This window comes from Bombus vosnesenskii, unplaced genomic scaffold (genome assembly GCF_011952255.1).
Source record: "Bombus vosnesenskii isolate JDL3184/JDL3185 unplaced genomic scaffold, Bvos_JDL3184-5_v1.1 scf7180000013263, whole genome shotgun sequence".
Lineage (NCBI taxonomy): Eukaryota > Metazoa > Arthropoda > Insecta > Hymenoptera > Apidae > Bombus > Bombus vosnesenskii.
In genome coordinates, this window is record NW_022882923.1 from 2,761,568 (window position 1) to 2,781,078 (window position 19,511).

Below are 19,511 nucleotides of genomic sequence, written 5' to 3' on the forward strand. Positions count from 1 at the left end.
AATCACATGTTTTGTTTTCATCTTTCAAATTCTCGAATATCTTGAGAAGATATTGATTTCAAAGTATCAGTAATTATCCCTTTGATATCAGGTATGTTATTTTTATCGGAAAATCACTGCAAATCGCGTATATTCGAGTTACTAGGGAAACTATTCAAGTTGGAGATGACCACTGATTCGTTGATATTGTCATTACTTGTTTCTTAAAATTGCTTCTAAACTGATACAGCGAAGAGATTTGAAGCAGGTACCAATTACGCTTGTGTCAGATTCGTAACAAACTGGAACGAGATTCGAACAAGATATCAGCACGAATCCCAATAACTTCGGAAATACTGTCTACAAAACTCACAAAAATTTAAGTTAACGTGTGAGGGAAGTGTAAATCATCGAAAATTATCAGAAATACATTCGACAATTCTGAAACTGTTTTATTTGAATTCGTACGAGTAGCCATTAACTACAATTTCTTTCTATTTAAACAAACCAAGCTGAAAATGATTATGTATTTAGATTACAGATGGTGTTATGGATCTGTAATTAGCTTTGTAATATAACGGAGTTATTTTACAATTTTCGTCTTCTTTTTTGATTCTCAAAAAGGCCAATAAATGTACAACGCTTCTTGGATTACTATTACTACATTTATTAGAGTAGATTTCAATCGTCATAGAATTCTTATATTTATAACATGTGTTTTAAAAGAAACACGAAATAAATACATTGTAACAAAGAATTATAAAAATTCTTTAATTGTTAAAGATCATTATCATTCGAACAGATGTACAAACAAATTAAGTTTCAGTAATAAAATCGATATATTACGTTACTGTACATATCACACGAAATGAATAAAGATTACTGAATTATACTCCTACAAAACGATCTTCATCGAATACGACGAAGTTTCGATTTAAGTAAGAATTGTTAGAATCTATTAAACCGTGTTCTTGCAAACAACGATCAAGAAGAGATAACGAAACAAGTGGCTAATTAATTAAGGAAATTATCGTCTCTATCAGTCGCTTAGTCTTCTTCGAGGTGAAATTCCGTAAATGCTAGCAGGATCGCATAACTCCATGGAACGATTGAAATTGAAGAGAGAAATCCCAACTGGCATATTCTTCAGAGGAATGGGAACGTCTTCGTTGATTTATGCGTGTCCATTAAGAATTCTCGCTAGATAGACCGTACTTAAAATTAGTATTAGCGGAGAGATTCTAAATTCTCATCCGATAGAAATATTTCATCGAGTCGCGAAGCGTAGTCCGCTAATTAGAAAGAAGGATTACAATCCCTTGGATCGCAACGCTTTGCAAGTTGATCGAGTATACACGATTAAACAATCGTTTAATTTTATTTGAACGAAACGAATAATTATAATTCCTACATAACCGGCTACGAGAATTTAATATCAAGAGCTACGAATAATCGATGAAATCGTGCGATGGAAACGTACAAGGCAAAATTTAACATTTGAAAACTGTTACATATGTATTACAAGTGGCCTGTTACGTGTAGCGTTTGTAATACGGACGTTATATCTCTGTGGCATTAAATAAAGTGTTTCATTAGGTTTTGCGATTCCAATCGCTACACGATAATTGATAAAAAGATATTCATAAAAATTACGTGTATATATAATGTTGGCAGGATATTGGAAGGCCATAGATGAAAAACGTTCCTTCTTCAGACGAGTAATTTTGAAATTCGATATGGTGTTAAAAAGTTACACATCACCATCACATTAATTTTGGAATAAAACATGTACATTTATCGCCCTTTCTATTATTTGAAAAATATTAATGACATATTGATGGTATGTTAATAACACGTTATACAAGCTAATGTTATTTAAGCTAAACTAACATAATAATTAAACAAGTATTATTTGTTTCTTTGCGGGCTAGCTACTTATTTTCAAAGGGTTTACATCTTTCAGTTTATCACATAACTTTCTTCTTCAATCATAGTTAAATCAATTAGATAACATATCAGAATACTTCTTAAAAGTCACCATAAGTGGTACGAAAGTTAAAAAATGCAGCAATGTTTAAACAAAATTTTAACTAATACAAGACTTATTACCTGCATTTATTAAATCAGTAAAAATCAAATATTTTTCATGGTGTGAAAAATAAATTTCACTATCTGTAACCGCATGAAAATGAGTTAGCCGTATGATATTTACTCGCGTAAGTATCGTTTCGTTCTATCAATACGATATCTAGGTATTGAACCGATTGATACTGTGCTCTGACTAAATATTGCCGTAGCAAACACACAACGTGCCTTTCTGTTAATTATACAGAGTCGTCTATAGAAGTCCATAGAAGCGATCCTCTAACCATTCGGAATGGGTTCACTTCGCGGCTAAATGCCTTGATGCTCCCAAAGAAGAAGAGGTACTACATGACCACAAGTGCACTACACTTCAAGCTGGTGGATGTAAGCGAAGGTAGGGACGGATGGAAACATCACTCGTGCTAAATTGAAGAAAGATGGGAAGCTCCTAACGAACAGGCTCGAAGCAAGGCATGAAGTGTGGCACACTTGTACGCGCAATCAAGGGAGGACTTTGTGGCAGGATACGGTGAACTGCATCCGGAGTATGTGCGTACAAATGAAGGCCAGAAATTCAAGGGATAATTTCGTCCCTATGTCCCTTCGACAACCGTCGGCTGTGTGCAACAGGATCATAGAACCAACTGACGCTGTTTTAGTAGACGTTTATCATTTGCGAATTCTGGCTCTATAAACTGGTGGCTAACTTTTGAAATAAACACTGGGGAAAGTGAAATGTGTAAATTATAGAATAAAGCGAATCTTTTAGTTTGTGTAATGAAAGTGTACATAAGAAAGCGTGAGTTTAAACGGAAGAAGGATTATATAGTTACGAAAACTCTCATTCTTAGAATTTGCCAACGGATGTGATCAAATATTTTACGTAGATTGGTATATACGAAAAATCATTTGCAGAAATACAATTTTTAACACATTGTTGTTTCTTTAAAACATTGTATATTTCACCAGAATAATTTACGTATTATTTTTAATGCATTTCTTTACAATAATTGATTAACTGCATTGATCCAAATCTAGTTATAGAATATAATTTATTCATTGAGGAATTATCTACATCATAAAAAAATGAAAGAACTATTGATTGTTGGATAAGTAATAAATTATATTCAATAACAAATACAATATATTTTGTAGAATTTGTTATATCGTAGAGAATAATAATGACACTCTTTTATAAACATTTATCATTATAAAGTGGTGGTACACGTAGCCTTTAAGAATTGTACGTCTGTGTGGCATAAGTAATGAGTATAAGTGGAGCAACGGAAGTAGAAAGCAGCAATTTAATCAAAAGGGATTTAGGAAAGAAGGGAAATGTTAATACTACTCGCAAGGGCTCTGATAATTGCTGCAGTAGATTATTATTATTATCATCTAATTTATAGTTGTTACAATTTTATATTGGACATAGAATTATTTGTCTCCCATTGAAACGCGGTAGCGTAAAAATTATTACATTAACTGAAAATCGCAACAAATGGATAACTGTGATAATTGGAAAGGTGTGAAATTATTCTTCTCAATTATATTTGATAAATGGTATAATATATAGTACCGTGATGAACTTCTAGAGGAAGTATCTTCAGAAATAACTTTATTAATTTTTGAAAACTGACAATTACAAGACTGATTAAACAAAAATATAAACGTAGTTGTTGCAAATGTTATAAATAAGCGATACAAATGTTATGAAGGATTTACATCTACAAAAACAAAAATCCTAAAGAATTAAGTTTCAAATCGTTCATATTCATAACATAGAAATCATTATTCTTGAAAGGCAAAATATAGTGAATTCGATATATCCTATACGTCATAAGTATGAGTGAAAGCTTACTGTGTTCGTTATGCCCACGTGCTGGTTGTTCATTAAAGAATTATAAGGATCATTTTCTAGTGTTCCGTGGCCGCAATCCAAGCAGGCACGCCCCATATGGGATTTATTAGAATTAGAAATCTGATGCTCTACGTGTGGCTGCACGTTGTATATTAACATTAACGACCTAGAAGCTACGAGAGCCATTTGTACGCGAGCCAGTGAATTACGTAGAACGTGAGAGGCTTCCGGACGCGAATTATTAGTCTCATTATTACCCAGTTTCACCAGTGTAGGACAACATCTACACCGATCAAACGATTCTTTAAAAAAGAAAAATACATTATAATTACGTAAACCATAGTCTTTGTTATATGAGTATTGAACAACAATTTGGCAATACTATCGATAATTTTTCCATAAACATGTTTAAAGTATCTTTTTCTTCTTCTTTTTTTTTTTTTTTTTTTATTAAGAGCATTTGAAACTACAATATTTGTATCGACAAAAAGCACATAACTAAATTCGAATACGATATCTGTGTAAACAAAGAGTACATACATTTTTTCAACAATGTTTCAGATATCTAGATTGCAAGTTTCTAAAGAGTTACAATAATGAATATAATATATGAATAAACCAATAGATTTGACTAGATAATTAAAATTATTATATTTAGAGGCAAGTAAAGTTCATTTCTTTGGAATTGCTTAATCAACTTGAAATGGATATATGTTAAATAAAATAGTAATAAATGAGATTGAGAATATTGAAACTTGCATTATTTATTGTTCCATTGGTTTTGTAAAAATTGATTGAAAATTTTCATCGTTCAGCTATTGGATGTAATTTATTGGGAAGAAATTGAGATCACATTAAACGATTAGTAAATTATGATGTAATGTTCGATAATGGACTGAAATTTGAATCCTTTCATCAGTACGGTTTATTCTTCTCTTTTTTGTGAAAAGGAAAGGAATATTTATTTGGAATGACAGGAGTTGTTTTCCAAAATGTTCAACCGTAAATACCATACGTGTACTCAATAATTAAGACCGATGGTGGCTGTATAGAACGTAAATAATGCTCGTAGAGTGTCTGTAAATATAATCTAAATCTGAAAATATATATTTTTAGTTTTATCGAAACTCCATACTTGTAAATTATCTGCACATTATCGTATTTGTAGATTTACGTTGCATTATGCAAATCACTTTCCATTGAATTGGATGAAATAACCGGATATCCGATGAAAAGCGCTTTTACCATCATAATGCAAGATGACTATGCCCAAAGCAACGAATGAATAATGTTTTAACGAATTTTTCCCATATTTTAGCTTTCTCGTGTTTAAATAAACTGACTATGGATGTTAAAAAATAGACTTGAAATATAAGACTTTATATCGTTGGACCATTTCGTTATTCGTTTAATATCTATTTTTTAATATGCATTTGACTATAGTGTTTCAGCATATGAATATGTATATTACACTGATAGTTATAATTTTATAAACGTGAATACTTCATGAACGTGGCAATATCTATAAAAAATGTAAAATCTAAATTTAACATAGATTATCCAATCCTTCTAATCGATTCATTCTAAAAAAAAGAGGAATCTTGTATTAAAAGAATCCATTTTAACTACTATTTATAGAAATGGAGTGTCACAAACAAAAAAAAGGAGGTATCTTGCCGCGAACTATAATTTACCATAGCTAAAGCAAAAGTTTATCAATTCCTTTAGTCGAAAAAAAATCTTACACAAGAAGAATATATTTCACAATTTGTTGCTTATTTAAATAATCCTCTTTCAATAATCTTCCGTATAAATCTAAATCATACTATCTTCCTACAATAACTAACCAAGTACAAAATTTCAGAAACCAAACATGTACCCTACCGCAAACAGTAACAAACGTAGAACTTTATCGAGTCCCGCCTCAGTTCTCTTAAATACCAGGATACGTATATGAAGGAAACATCGTCGCAAACATAGTGAAGAAATTGGAATAGCAATTCGCGGATTGATAATTGAAATAATCAGCGAGACGACGAGAACGTTCTCGATTAATTTGATAGATAATACGCGCACGACTACGTTCGTCGTCTTCGATGTCAGCTAAGGAAAGTTGTCGCGGACAACAGAGCTTCCACGTCGAACAATTCTGTCATTCTCTTCCAGATGGTACCTAGGAATGTTCCTACGCGCGTCATTCAGCCATTTCGTATCAGAAAGAGAGAACAGACACGATTCACCAGGGAATTATCGGTACTTGATTGCGCTTAATCCGCAAAGTTTTCTCGTTTGACTTTGCTTCCATCTAAGACCCATGTCACCAGGATTTTCAACGTGCACGATTTCCTGTCAAAATCCACTAAACGAAAAATGTCCGGCCAGCAAAGGGGAAAAATTCATATCAAACGCGAAAAAGCCGGCGAGGTGATTCTCTCGCTAACGACGTTCGTTTGGTGGAATGTGTTTGCACACTTGTTACACCCCGTCTTCTCCTTTTGCTTCTCTTCTACCTTCTTCGTGCCTTCCTTTTTATTCTTCTACCTTCGTGGGTTTCTCCGCTTCCTTTTCTGATTTCTCGCTTAATTTTCTTGACTTTCCTTGCTCTTTCTTACGCATCGTTCCGTATAAACTACATATTCCAACGCGTAGAGCGCACCATGTTGATGGATTCAATATTTGAAGGAAATAAATTATGGATATATTACGCTCGAAGCAATTATATACTTCTTAGTTCTTGGTTTTGTCAAGATTTGAAGATTTCTGCTCTTTCAAATTCACAGGGAGTTTTGAGATCACGATTGATCTGAATACAAAATTGCCGAAGTTATAGACGTAACGTATATTTGCTAAACGTGTGAAGGAGTGTGTCGAAAAGTAAGATCATAATTTTATTTCTTCATTTTCGTAATGAAGCCAGTTTCTAAAAACAATACCAATAAAACTTCAACCTTTAACAAAAGCACGTAAAATCATAATGTTCTTGAGATACGTAATATTCTAGATATTTTTTCACAAAATAGCTTTTTGAATATTTACAGTTTGTTCAATACTAGTTAAAAATATTTAGATTGCATCTAATCTGTTATAACTATCATTTGTAATTAGTGAATCGGATCGAAATCAAATTAGTTAACCAAAAATCAATCGAGAATTATTTGAAATTTGATAAACAATATTAGATGCATTTATCCTATATAATTGGGTAATATTTTCATTATGTTTGTTATAATTCATCTGTTATTCTCCCTTTCTTATAATACAAAGATAGAGTACTACTTTCACCTTTTACAAAATATTTATATTTCATTTTTAGTATTAGCATCATTTTGAAAATGTAAATTCGAAACACTAGGATTCTGTCTCGAAATCGTCTTAACAGCTCTACTAAATTAATTCCATTATGTTTCACAATTTTGGGTGCATTCCATGACATCTAGTTCTGCGTAGCGAAACTTGCTTTCCTCTCTTTTACCGCTTCCTTCCACACACACATACACACACATTCGCCTCTGTTTCTCACCCTCTCGATTCATAACGCATGTATATGACTGAAACTAATTTTAAGCACAGACGCAATGCTTCTTGCGATGTAATTTCTACAGTTTAAGTCCTTCAAGTGCGATATTTATAGATAGTATGCACCGCGTGCAAAATTTAAAGCAATCTGCATTATTATCATAGCTTCAGAAACTTGAATTTCCTTCGTTAAAAACATTCCACGATGTTTCTCGTCATTCTTAGAATAAATGTGAACTGTAACTTACTTACATTCTAAATATTTCATTACTTTACTCGTTTTACAATTTTAATATCAGAAAATTAATATATTCTGTAATATCTTCGGATAAAAACATGTATATGGTAACCTTTAATATTTTTTTAATAACATGCTAATGTTTTTATTAATGTTTTAATTAATGTTTAATGTTTTTTAAATTTTTCCAATAAGTAATTATTATTTATTTCGTCTAGATTATGCTATTAATTCATGAAAAGCAAAAATCTCTTTATATAACCTTTTAACACGTTTCTGACCAGCGATGAATTACATATATCTCAATTTATACAAATAATAAAATATAAAAACCTGTAAATTATCATCCTTTATTGTGTTAAACAGCGATTGTCACATTACGTCTCAGTAAAGTTAACAAAATATTGAATCAATATTTTTATTCGATTATACAATCAATAGCACGGTATAATTTTTCCATGAAAAAGCTGTTCATTAACGTGTTAAATTTTGACATACACAAACAGCTTAAGAAATATTCATCTAATAATAATTAGTGCTGAATTTAAATTCATATTGTTGAACTCCTTTGTTATATTCTCTTTAATCCATTATCAAAATATCTTTCTGTAACTTTTCATCATAACTCCTGATGTTTTAAATCGTCTGTTAATATCAAAATCGTACATTAATTAAGAACATTTCGCACTCTGAAAATTTGTATGATCCCATCCACCAGTAGTTTCAGTACTCTTTCACAACGAAGCATTCGAAAATTAAGAACTTTATTTTCTTTTTCAAAAAGAAAAACACTATGAATATCTGAAAATTTATTTACCTAATAATCTTCTTGTCTTTCACGATTATCAAAAACACTGAAAGAAACAATTTCTATATTATTAAATTTATTTATACAACAACCTTTTTCTTTGTTTCTTGTTTCAGTTTTCACGTTATTAGGATGTCGTAGTAGCTTTCTTTTCTTTCTCAATTGTTATTGGTAAAAACACTACAAGAAACCGTTCCTTCATTACCAATATATAATTATACCAATGATAGTGAAACACAAAAAGGTTAATATCCTGGAGAGTGGGCTGCATAAAATTTCCGGTAACGCGCTTAAGGGCGATCGTACTTTTTACAATCCGTTCGACAAATATCTGAAATCTTCTTTACACGATGGGAAGAACGAGGCGTCTGTAACATCGGCAAGTGTCTCCCGTAAGTAGTAAAGACACGAAAGAGACAGGCACGTGGAAGCCAGGACGCATGCGTGTCGTGTTGCTCCTGCAGGACTTTGCACGACAAGTCAGTCTGCATCTGGACTCCGGCTCGCGTACATTTTCCGGCTGTGCATGTGAGTGACTTGAAACGAACAGAATCCTGGAGGACACCAATTATGAGGGTAACTACGCGTTATCTGGTCTTATGGAGCTCATTGATCATTGTTGCAGCGACTCATCGATCAGAAGGTGAGTGTTCGATCGTCTGACTAAAATTCTCCAATTCTACTTTGAGATCTTGCAAGTAAGTTCATTGTTAAAAATTTTGATTTGAAATCTTCTTTTCTAAACATCAACGGTGAAATAAAACTAACGAATCTGGTCATTTGGATATTTTCGGTATTTTGAAACAGTGGTAGGTTGAACGTTACATAATTCCGCGATGACGCGTGGTATTTATACGAGAATCTCTTGTTTGGAGTATTAATGAGAAAACGGGTAAACAATGCAAGAACTTGGAGAAACGGATTAAGGAATAAAGGATACTTGCTGTATGCGTGTTGCTTGCACGCTATTCATTACGATTATGTAAATCCCGCGTCGCACAGTGTGCTGCTTTGGTAACCCCTTTTCGTAGAAAAGGATGTTGCAATTAATTTTCTTCGCTGAAAGTGTCGTAAATGGTCGCTCGGAATTATTTGATTCGTCTTGTTAGTGGCTGTAATCGCGTGAATGATGAACGTGGTTCCCGTAATCGACTATTTATTTTGCTCTTTTAAATCATGAATTAAATCCCGTCGTAGAAATATTATTCGGGTAATCAGAGCGTTTCAATGTGCAAATTATAATATTTCTTCCGTTGTAAATATATATTTTGGGATTGAAAAATATTTGAACATAAAAATATTGACAGAAAGTTATGGAATTTGTCAAATTACTCTTGGAAAAGTTTTATGTTACGTTCTTTAATTTAAGTTCTACGAAAACACCGAAGGAAACTATATATTTTATAATAATACAATGTTCATGTTTTATAGTGTACCGTTTCATTTTATTAGTGACGAAAATTGTCCGTCCTTTTATGAAAATATCGCATTGAAATTATGATTTAAGTGAGGAATTATTTAATGCATATTGAGGGGCGGAAAAGTTCCCTCTGAATCTTTCACGTGGCCATTTGAAACTTCAAGTCAAAGCAAACTTTGACGTGAACTTTTTGCGAAGAACTTTCCACGAGGGGTCGTTCTAAATAACAACAAATATACCAGGAACTATGAGCAGCTCGTATACGATGAATAATCATCTTGGATGTTTTGAAAAAATATTTAATTACATTAAAATGCTAAGAAGTGACAATTCTAATAACATTATAATATAAAGTATTAAATGTAACATCTGGTACAAGCTGAAGATTATTCTGTGGCCTTATTTCACTATAAATCACATATGCCTTATGATGTAAAATAAAAAATAAAGTAAAATTTGTTAAAGCTTTTCAATGAATGTGTAACGCATAAATAAATAGATGTTTTAATACATACGATTAGTAACGTACACGTGAAAAATTTTTAATAAATAGGAACTTACTAAATTTAGATGAAAAATGACAATGAGGGCATTACTCCATATGACGAATCGATCCAAATATTTTTCGAAAAACAACGATCGTATATTTTCACTCACGTACATTTTTTCGACTAAAGAATTTTATACGAATGTAGATTAATTTCATGAACAGAATTCTGTCTAAACATAAAATATTGTTTTATTCTCGTATTCAAAAAGATTGAAAACCATTTTCTTTGTCGTTTTAAAATACATCGCTCAATTTAACCATAAAAATTTACACTTTTATGTGACACAGGTTTCACGTTTTGTTACGGATGAAAAAATAATGAACAGTAGGTTACGAATAATTTTATTTTTATTCGACTATAATATAATGGATAATTATTCACGTTTAACGTAGACAAGCGAATGTAACAACTTTGCGTTCCATTTTGTTTGCTTGTTCGTTTAAAGATAAACTATAAATTAAGTCAGTAATACATGTATAACACAGCACATTATACAAAAAAAACCTTCTCTGTATACCTATATCGAGGTAGTACTTCTTACTTAAGGCGATGTAAACCTTTCTTGGTTCACAGCCAGAACGATATTTTTTGGTAGACGAATAGCTTCGATTAAAGTTACAAATAACCTCTGTATATTCCACTCTTTTCTACTGTAACGTTTTATATGCATAGAAACACTGCAATATCATTAAACAGCATAATTAGTATAGTAGTTTCATCCACGGATTGCTCGTATACCTGATATTCTGGGTCATGTTCTGGGTTCGTCAGTGCAATCATTACATGTATGACCATTTTATACAAAACTGTATTATAATAGCTCTACATACATAAATCTACGCATATAACATACTGAAGCTTGTATTATTGTACGAACAATAACACTGATTTGAGCGCAACTAATTATAATAGCTGACTTAGCTAGAACTAGACACATTAGCTATATTATCATATGATAGCATTACGGATATATTTTCGTAAAAAATTTCGCCTGATCCTAAATCTTGGTAATTCAAACTTGCCACTATTCTTCTGCGTATATTACAATGAATGTTTTTCTTTTCTTTTCGTTTCGTTCAGGCAATTTTAATCTCCACGAGGAGATTATTTTTCGGTACAATATACATTCTTTGTTAGAAAATACAGCATGAATTACAGACACACTGTTTGCTTCTATTGTTAGGTTACAGTTTTCTAAAAATGAATAAACGAAATCACAAATTGCTACTATAGCTTTTCAACTGAACGTTAATGTAAGAAGGAAAGAAAATATAAGAATTTGTAAAATATAATATAATATTTTTAAATGTACGCAATATAATTTAATTTAGTATAACGAATCACTACTGATACTATACGAAAGAAATATTGGCGTAAAGAAAAAAAAGCTAGCATGATTTACACAAATCAGGAACTACACGAGAAATTGCAAAATGATTGTTGTTTAAATATATAATATAATCTAACATAAATAATAATAATACATATAATTTTAAATATAATAATGAAAATAACACTCGAAGTGTTACACAGTTTTCTTTTGTGATGATAGAAAGTCCTTAAAGATAATTTATTCAAACAATTGCAATGGTCCCTTTAGTATAATAATAACTTGATACACGGTGTATTTCATTTTAGGGATGGGTGGGATCTTGAAGGGGAATAAAGGGGGAAAATTTTCTAACGAGATAGGAATGTAGAATACAGGGAGGGAAAACATTCACGAGAAGTCAGTCTATAACTTTGTCCCACAATGGAAGTAGGACTTTCTGCGCCGTTGAACGGAAAGGATCTCCTAAAATTGCTATGAATGACGAATAGAATAACGCCATGGGGATTACATGCCTCTAGACATCCGTATTATTAATATTAAAAATTTCGTTTCTTATTTGCGACGCTGAGGTTTCAAATAATAATTATCAATTAATGATCACGCATCTCCGTTATTAAAAAAATATTTAATCAATATATAGGAACTACTCTTGAGTCTTTCAAAGCTATAATTTTCTAAATATGCGGATACTTAAAATTAAACACAGGAATTTCGACAAAAATTTATTGCTGTACTTGTTTATTTTATATTTTAGATGCTATATAGAAAATAAACGTAATTTTTTATTTACAATTTTAGACTTTTTATTTATAACATTAAGGTTCGTTTTCTCCTCTTAAAATTGATCTTGAGCTGTTACTTTATTTTCTTGTCTTGAAATTGTTAGCAGAGAAAAATTTAGGGCTCTGCCTGGTTAGGGCTACATTGTTCTTCGAAATTGGCCGTGATTTCTCTCCGGGGTAGCAACCCTCTGGAGAGTCAATGATTTGTGGTAGACAAACCCACCAGTGATTGACCGTAGCAGTGGTGCTGTCAAAATGAGCAAGAATTCAAAACGTAGTCAGCTTCGTATGTATGTCATTTGTACACATATGACAAGATAAATTAAGTGCGAAATTTAATAATTTTGTGAGAATAAATTTGCGTTTAATGTTTCACCGCGATATCTGAGTCAATTTATTCTATCGTAAAAGTACCCTAATTAGAAATATCCGTTAATCGAATATTTCATTATCCAAACAATTTATAATTAATTTTCACGATTATCCACTCGTGATCTTCGATTAAAGTATAATATAAAATATTACGAGTTCAAAAAAATTCAATTGAATTAAACTCAGTTTTTAATGTTATTTACTAATTTATTTAATCCTTAAAAATGAAAGAAATTAAGTGAAGGATTTCCTATCTTTTCTTATCTTATACATAAAGCAAAGTTATTTGTTTCACCGTTATTTAATGAGTAAATAATTAAAACATTATACACTAACAATAAATAATCAAAAAATTCGCGGTCGACTGAGATATAGAGAATATATTTTATGATAATAATTTTTAATATCTGAACAACATTTAATATTCAAATAAACTGGAACATTTAAAATGTTTAAAATCGATCCTCAGGCAATTGATTACATGTGCTTGAAAATATTATGCAACCAACTGCTGTCAAAAATAAAAATTCGGATTTTTTGGTGTCCGTGAAACTTCTGGCTTGCATGCAGTGATTTTAAAAAATATATTTTCCAGCATGCTCGCGATCATAACAGTTTGCATCGGAACGGCGAGCAATTATACGAATGCTCGTACTTTTGGAAACATCATTGTCGAGCATCGCGAATTATTATGTGGGTCGCGTTCGTTTGTTTTCGCCGTAACGTTCCAGCATCACCGATGAGAGGGAGGGGGAGGACATTTTCAAAGGAGCGTGAAAAAACAAAGTGCAATCTGTACTGGCGCCGTTGGAGCCGTACATTGAAATTCACTGGTCCAAATTCACCGGGCAGCCAAACTTTTAAATTAAAAGCCTCACTAAAATTTGTCCTAATCCTGTTTAAATACAACGCAGCCAAGAGATTTGCATAGATTAACATCCGCGTTCTCCTATACGAGCCTTTGGAAACTTTCGATAAAATATCGTTAACGACCGCGGGAGGAACCGCGTTAATTTGCTCATCACTAAAATCATTCCCCTAAATTATCACTATTCTTCCTGAATGAAACGAAATAAGGTGGCCACGTATATTGTGTCCTTGTTACAGAATTGATACAACATGAATGACGTGTTTTTCGGATTGCAGTTGTCGCTGTAACTTTGCAAGTATTAATCAAGAACCGAAAATTCACACAATTTGAAATCTCTTTGTGTTCATTTGAAGTGTCTCTTCAGATATCTATGTTCATCATCATTGGTGAAGTCACTTAATTTCAACATGGGCGAACATGGATTTAAATATCAATAACTTGATTTTGGATAAAATGGCTTCAAGTAAAATAATTTCAAGTATAAACCAGCTCATATAAAATGTAAAATACTTTAATAAAATAGTGTATTATTATATTCAAAGGTATTTCATTGCGTTCTGTGATGTCATTGAGTTGTATCACTTTTAAGAAAAGAATGTGATATGAGATAAAAATACACGTTATGTCTCACGTATTTCGTGTTACTGCAGTTCCATCCGGAAGGATCTACTCTCGAGAAGCGAGGATACAAACTTTCTGAAAACATAGCGGTACGCGGCAAAGATAATTTCATCGTTGAACTCATACCCTGATTAATTAATATTCAGCTTTTATCAATGGCCGAATGGAACTGAAAGAGAAGAATGTATGACTAAGTGGACGTCACGGGCATAAAGCGGCGGAAAGACGTAATTAAAATGGAATGCATAGGAACGTAATGCGTGGCATTCTTTTCTGCGAGAAAAATTCGTTTCTTCGCGATCAATTAAACCTCTTCTGTAAATAGTCGGTTTCGTTGATACATTTCTTATCAGTGTCAGCGTCGCTTCAGAATAATGATTTGTATTCTTGTCCTGAAAATTTGAAAATGTGATTACGAAAGTATTCAAATACTCATAGACACCTCCTGTGGATATATTACGTGTGTTATACGAAACATTTTGAAATATCGATAATATGGTGGATAGTAAAGTTTGAAACAAATCTGAAAATGTACATGCAGACCACAAAATATTTAGTTTAACTCCATGTTATTCGGAAATTTTGTATTATAAATTTTTATCAATTCTATTGAGAATTTTTATCAAATAATGAAAGGTTTGAACAAATTCTGTTCTTACTTAAAAATCTTATCCAATCATACGATGCAAGATTAATATGTATACATTTTGTAAAGTTCACGAAGAAATCTTATTGACGTCAGTCAAATTCTTTTAAGAAAAAGCATTCTTAATATTCTTTTCAATACCTAAGGACGTTCAACTTCTAAGTTTAAGGCTGAAATTGAATTTAGCTTCTAACTTTCGATGAAAAGTCATTGAATTCTACTTCGCGAGACTCTCTAACGCCGAGAAAACTTCATCCAGAGAACTTTCCGGTTCTAATGTTTAGTAATGCACTAGAATTCTATTGTTGAACAGCTTTCAGTGTTGAACGAAACTTGATGATATTTTCGGAATTGTTAATTCTGAAATTAGTATATAGTATAGGATACAATATCTTTCCAGAGCAATTTTATGAATTAGTTACGGTTAGAAAGAATAAATGTCTCCTTAATTTAAAGAAAATGTAGATGTCGTATATAAAAGTTTGTATTGTATTTTCGGTTTCGTTCTTTCATAACATAATCATCCCCTACTACGGCTAGGTACTAGCATGAACTAAAATTACATGTACTACTTTTAACCAATACTACTAAGTCATCTCTTTTATATCAAGTGCGTTATAATAATATTTCACTTCTGCTCGTTTCAAACCTGCAGTACCCAGTATCTGTCTTATAATATATGAAAGCCACAGGGGAAAGACAAGATAAGTCACATTTCCTAGCTTTTGTAGGAGAGCAATTTTAAAATTCAATACACCGTTAACCAATTTCGATATTACCATCTTGAAATCATATACGAGATTCTATCACCTTCTCATAGATTTTAAAAATATCTTTTATCCTGTAATTAGCTGTATTATTTATTACTCATTTTTGTATAAATCTTCGTCAAGTTACCAATCTTTAGCTCTTACCTGGTTTCGACATGGAAGATTACAATGGATGATCACATGGATTTCTTTATTTCATTTTATTTCAGAAAATATTAACAATATATAACACGAATTGAAATTAAAGTTTTTATTGTAATTGTGAATGAAATAACTTAATTCAAATCTGAGTTGAGTCAAGGGGTTGTATATTGATTGTAAGTATGACTCAACGGCACCAGGAGAAGGTTAAAAGGCTTATATCAAGGAACCTAACAGGTCGTTCCCATTTTCAGCTGGATCATTTTAAAACAGTCAAAACATATTAAAATTAATCAAAAAATCAAAATTAAAAAATTCTCAAGGGAAGACTTGTCATTAAACTACGAATCTTTAAAGAAGTTCATTGTTTTACGAAGAAAACCAAATAAGGGAATGGAGATTTAAAATTTTCATAAATGCATGAATATTCTAATTATCATATTTCTTCCATACTCACTTGACGTAAAATAAATCTTCGTATTCACTGACTGATATCAATCAAACCAATCGCCGTAATACGGATCTGAAATTTTTCACGTATCCCTGTGATTCCCTTCGCTTTTCATTCGTGACACTTTTTCCGTCCGTTGCGCATCAACAGTTAAGCAAAATCAAGATTAAAAAGAATGCTAACATGTCGCAACCTAATTCCGAAACAATAATACGAAAGACGCGGAGCGGAGAAACAATAAAACGTGCAGAGACATGGCACTAGAGGAGGCCAGTCAGCGGCAGTTTCAAACTTCATGTCACGGCCAGGTCCGCTAATTATTCGCGAGCACGCGAATGAGAGAAATTCCTTTCTCTTTCACTGTGAGTTGTAGGTGTATACAAACGTCCTAGGTGCACAGTGTTATACAACGCAGACCAATTTCCATTATACTACGCGCTTCTGTTATGCAAATGGAAACGCGTGTCGGGAGTGGTCGAATTCTTACACGATATTCGGAACAAAGTCTTTTTGAACAAAGCATAAGACTCGGCCATGCATGTTGACGAATACTAGAATAATATATATCGATGTTTCTATGAAACATCAGATCGTGAATTTGCCTCCATTCTTTGATAATTAAATTAGACAAGTTTTGACGTAAGCCAGATAATATTCTTCAGCAGGGGATGCTACGTGTTGCTTATGGTGATCGAATGAAAATAATTTTGTACATCATCGAGCAAAGATTTAATCAAATAATAATCTAACGTGATGTAAATATATTGAGTTGATTCGAAGGTATGGTTGCTGGATTTTGCTTGATTATTTATAACCTAAGCTCTCTTGCACAATTTAAATATTATTACATCTTTATTTGAGTAGTTTCAGATCGGAAATAAATGCAAAATGGAGGAGATAACTTCTACAGCGATTGAACAAATAACTACTGAATTCTGCTGGAAAAAAATCACATATAATAATAGATTGATTGAAGATTAATTAAAAACGTGCTAATAGCGTGTACAAAAAAGTAGGGTATTCGTTAACAGGGCTGATATATGAATAATTTATGAACATTGGACTTGTTTATGACTGATGGATAGAAAAATTTTACTCTTAATACTGCTATTAATAAGGTAATAATTTAAAGACTTGAATAATAAATTTCGTTCCTCTTTATTCGTCTTTTGTTCTTCACATCAAGTGTTACTTGAGAGAACTAAGAAAATCTAGGTCACTATTCAATGCAATTATATTACAATGATCATAAATATTCAGTAGAGAATTACTATTTGATGGAAGGAAATAATCGATTTCTCTTTTAAGAAGCCCCTCTATTTACGTTTGAAACAATTGTTATCTGTGATTTGACTGAAAAAGAATTAACAAATACAATTGGCATTTCAAATCATGTTCTTCGAACTGAGTCCCTTTTTTGATCGGGTCATTTAAATATTTCATGAACCCTTTTTACTCATTTCGCGCGGTATCTAATTGATTTATTTGAAATGTATATTTATTCTTCACTTCCTCGAAATTTCCTTCATAAAATTAATATTTGCATAATATTTTGGAATATTAAATGTTATAAAACATTTAAAAATGAGGAAATTAAGACACTATCGAGGATGCTAATTATGAGTTATGAATTGCGCCAAAATAATAATATAGTACAATTCAAATTCCTTCTGAAATGCTTTATTATTTGAGTATAGTTTAAGTATAAGTAATAAGTAAGTATAAAGTATAGTTTAAGAAGCTTACAATATTACAATATTACTTTTTGCAAAATAGCCACATTTTTTATTATATTCTGTCAAGTTAAAAAATGGATATTTAAATAGCTTCATAACTCTGAACAAATTGTATCACTTATTTGCCTAAAAACACCGTACGTTTAAACGAAAAAGCAGCGGCAACAGTTTGTGTCATATACAAAGTTAATAGGCAGAGAAAAAAAATGAAATGAAAATATTGGTCTGTTTCGTTCAATTGTTGGACCGATTGAAAACAGCACAATCCAATATAAAAATTCCTTGGTTAGAAATTTTGTTAGAGAAAGCTTCGTGGGTCAGTCGGTGTGTACTAGAACAAGGAAAATTCAATTAATTTTGCAAATTTCGACTGACGTATTTTATGATTCATGCGCTCACAAATATTTGCACGATATTCTATTACTTTTCTGGGATGCTGCAGCTGCACTTTTGCTTAAACCTCTCGAATAATTGTTTGCATGTGGCTAATACGCCGTAGAATATACGACTGACCAGAGTGCAAGTGCAGCTAAATCTCGTTCAAAGGTTCAACCATCGATTTACTTATCTTTCTTCCTCTCTATTTTACTTTCTCCTTCTGTATGTTTGTGTGTCTACGTAAATATAATTATATATAGTACCTTACGAAAGTGTTTCAACACTTACTATCGAAAATTTTCATGCGCATGTTATGTGGGTCATATATAAAATATTTGACATTTCATAACTCTATAACGAGACACAACTGTCATGATTATATTGGTCATATTCGAAGCTAATCTCAAAACGCGTATATAAGTTACAAGACATTTATTGATGTATAATTAGGCTATACTATACTCGATAAATAAGACAGATACAGGTGAGCATTCTACCTATGAATCCAAATTTGTTGGATATAAGAATTTCAACATTGTATCACTACAAGAAAGAAATCTGTTTTATTAGCGAATTTTACATGTTCCTCCTTAATTCTCTTTACCCAATTAAGAACACAATTTGTTCGAACATTTATTTTATAAAATTATTATTTGATAAAAAATCATAATAAAAACACGGACTTTTTGAACAATACATACTTGCACTAAATAGCTTGTAGCTTCTATCTACAGTTTCTCTATTTCAAAGTCTACCAATGTAATCATGATAGTCTAATATCATTATATTGCTGTGCAAATTCAAAAGGACATACCTGCTGCTTAAATCAAGTCATCGCGTCCACAAAACAAAAATAGTTTATCTACATGTATATTAAATAAAAAAGCTGTATTGGCATTGGAACTATAGATATAACAGTTTCTGTTTCGGAAGTCTGTGAAATCGATGCATGGTT

At 31.8% G+C, this 19,511-nt stretch overlaps 1 protein-coding gene across 1 annotated transcript in view; it reads left to right on the top strand.

Annotated features, from left to right (window-relative positions):
• Window positions 1-8,978: 8,978 nt before the first annotated feature.
• The window catches only part of LOC117231735 (neurotrimin-like), a 297,752-nt gene continuing 287,219 nt past the window's right edge, over window positions 8,979-19,511 (top strand). The window contains exon 1 of the mRNA XM_033490447.1: window positions 8,979-9,127. Within this exon, the coding sequence (XP_033346338.1) occupies window positions 9,055-9,127 (73 nt within the window). The 5' untranslated portion in view covers window positions 8,979-9,054. The remainder of the gene's footprint in view (window positions 9,128-19,511) is intronic.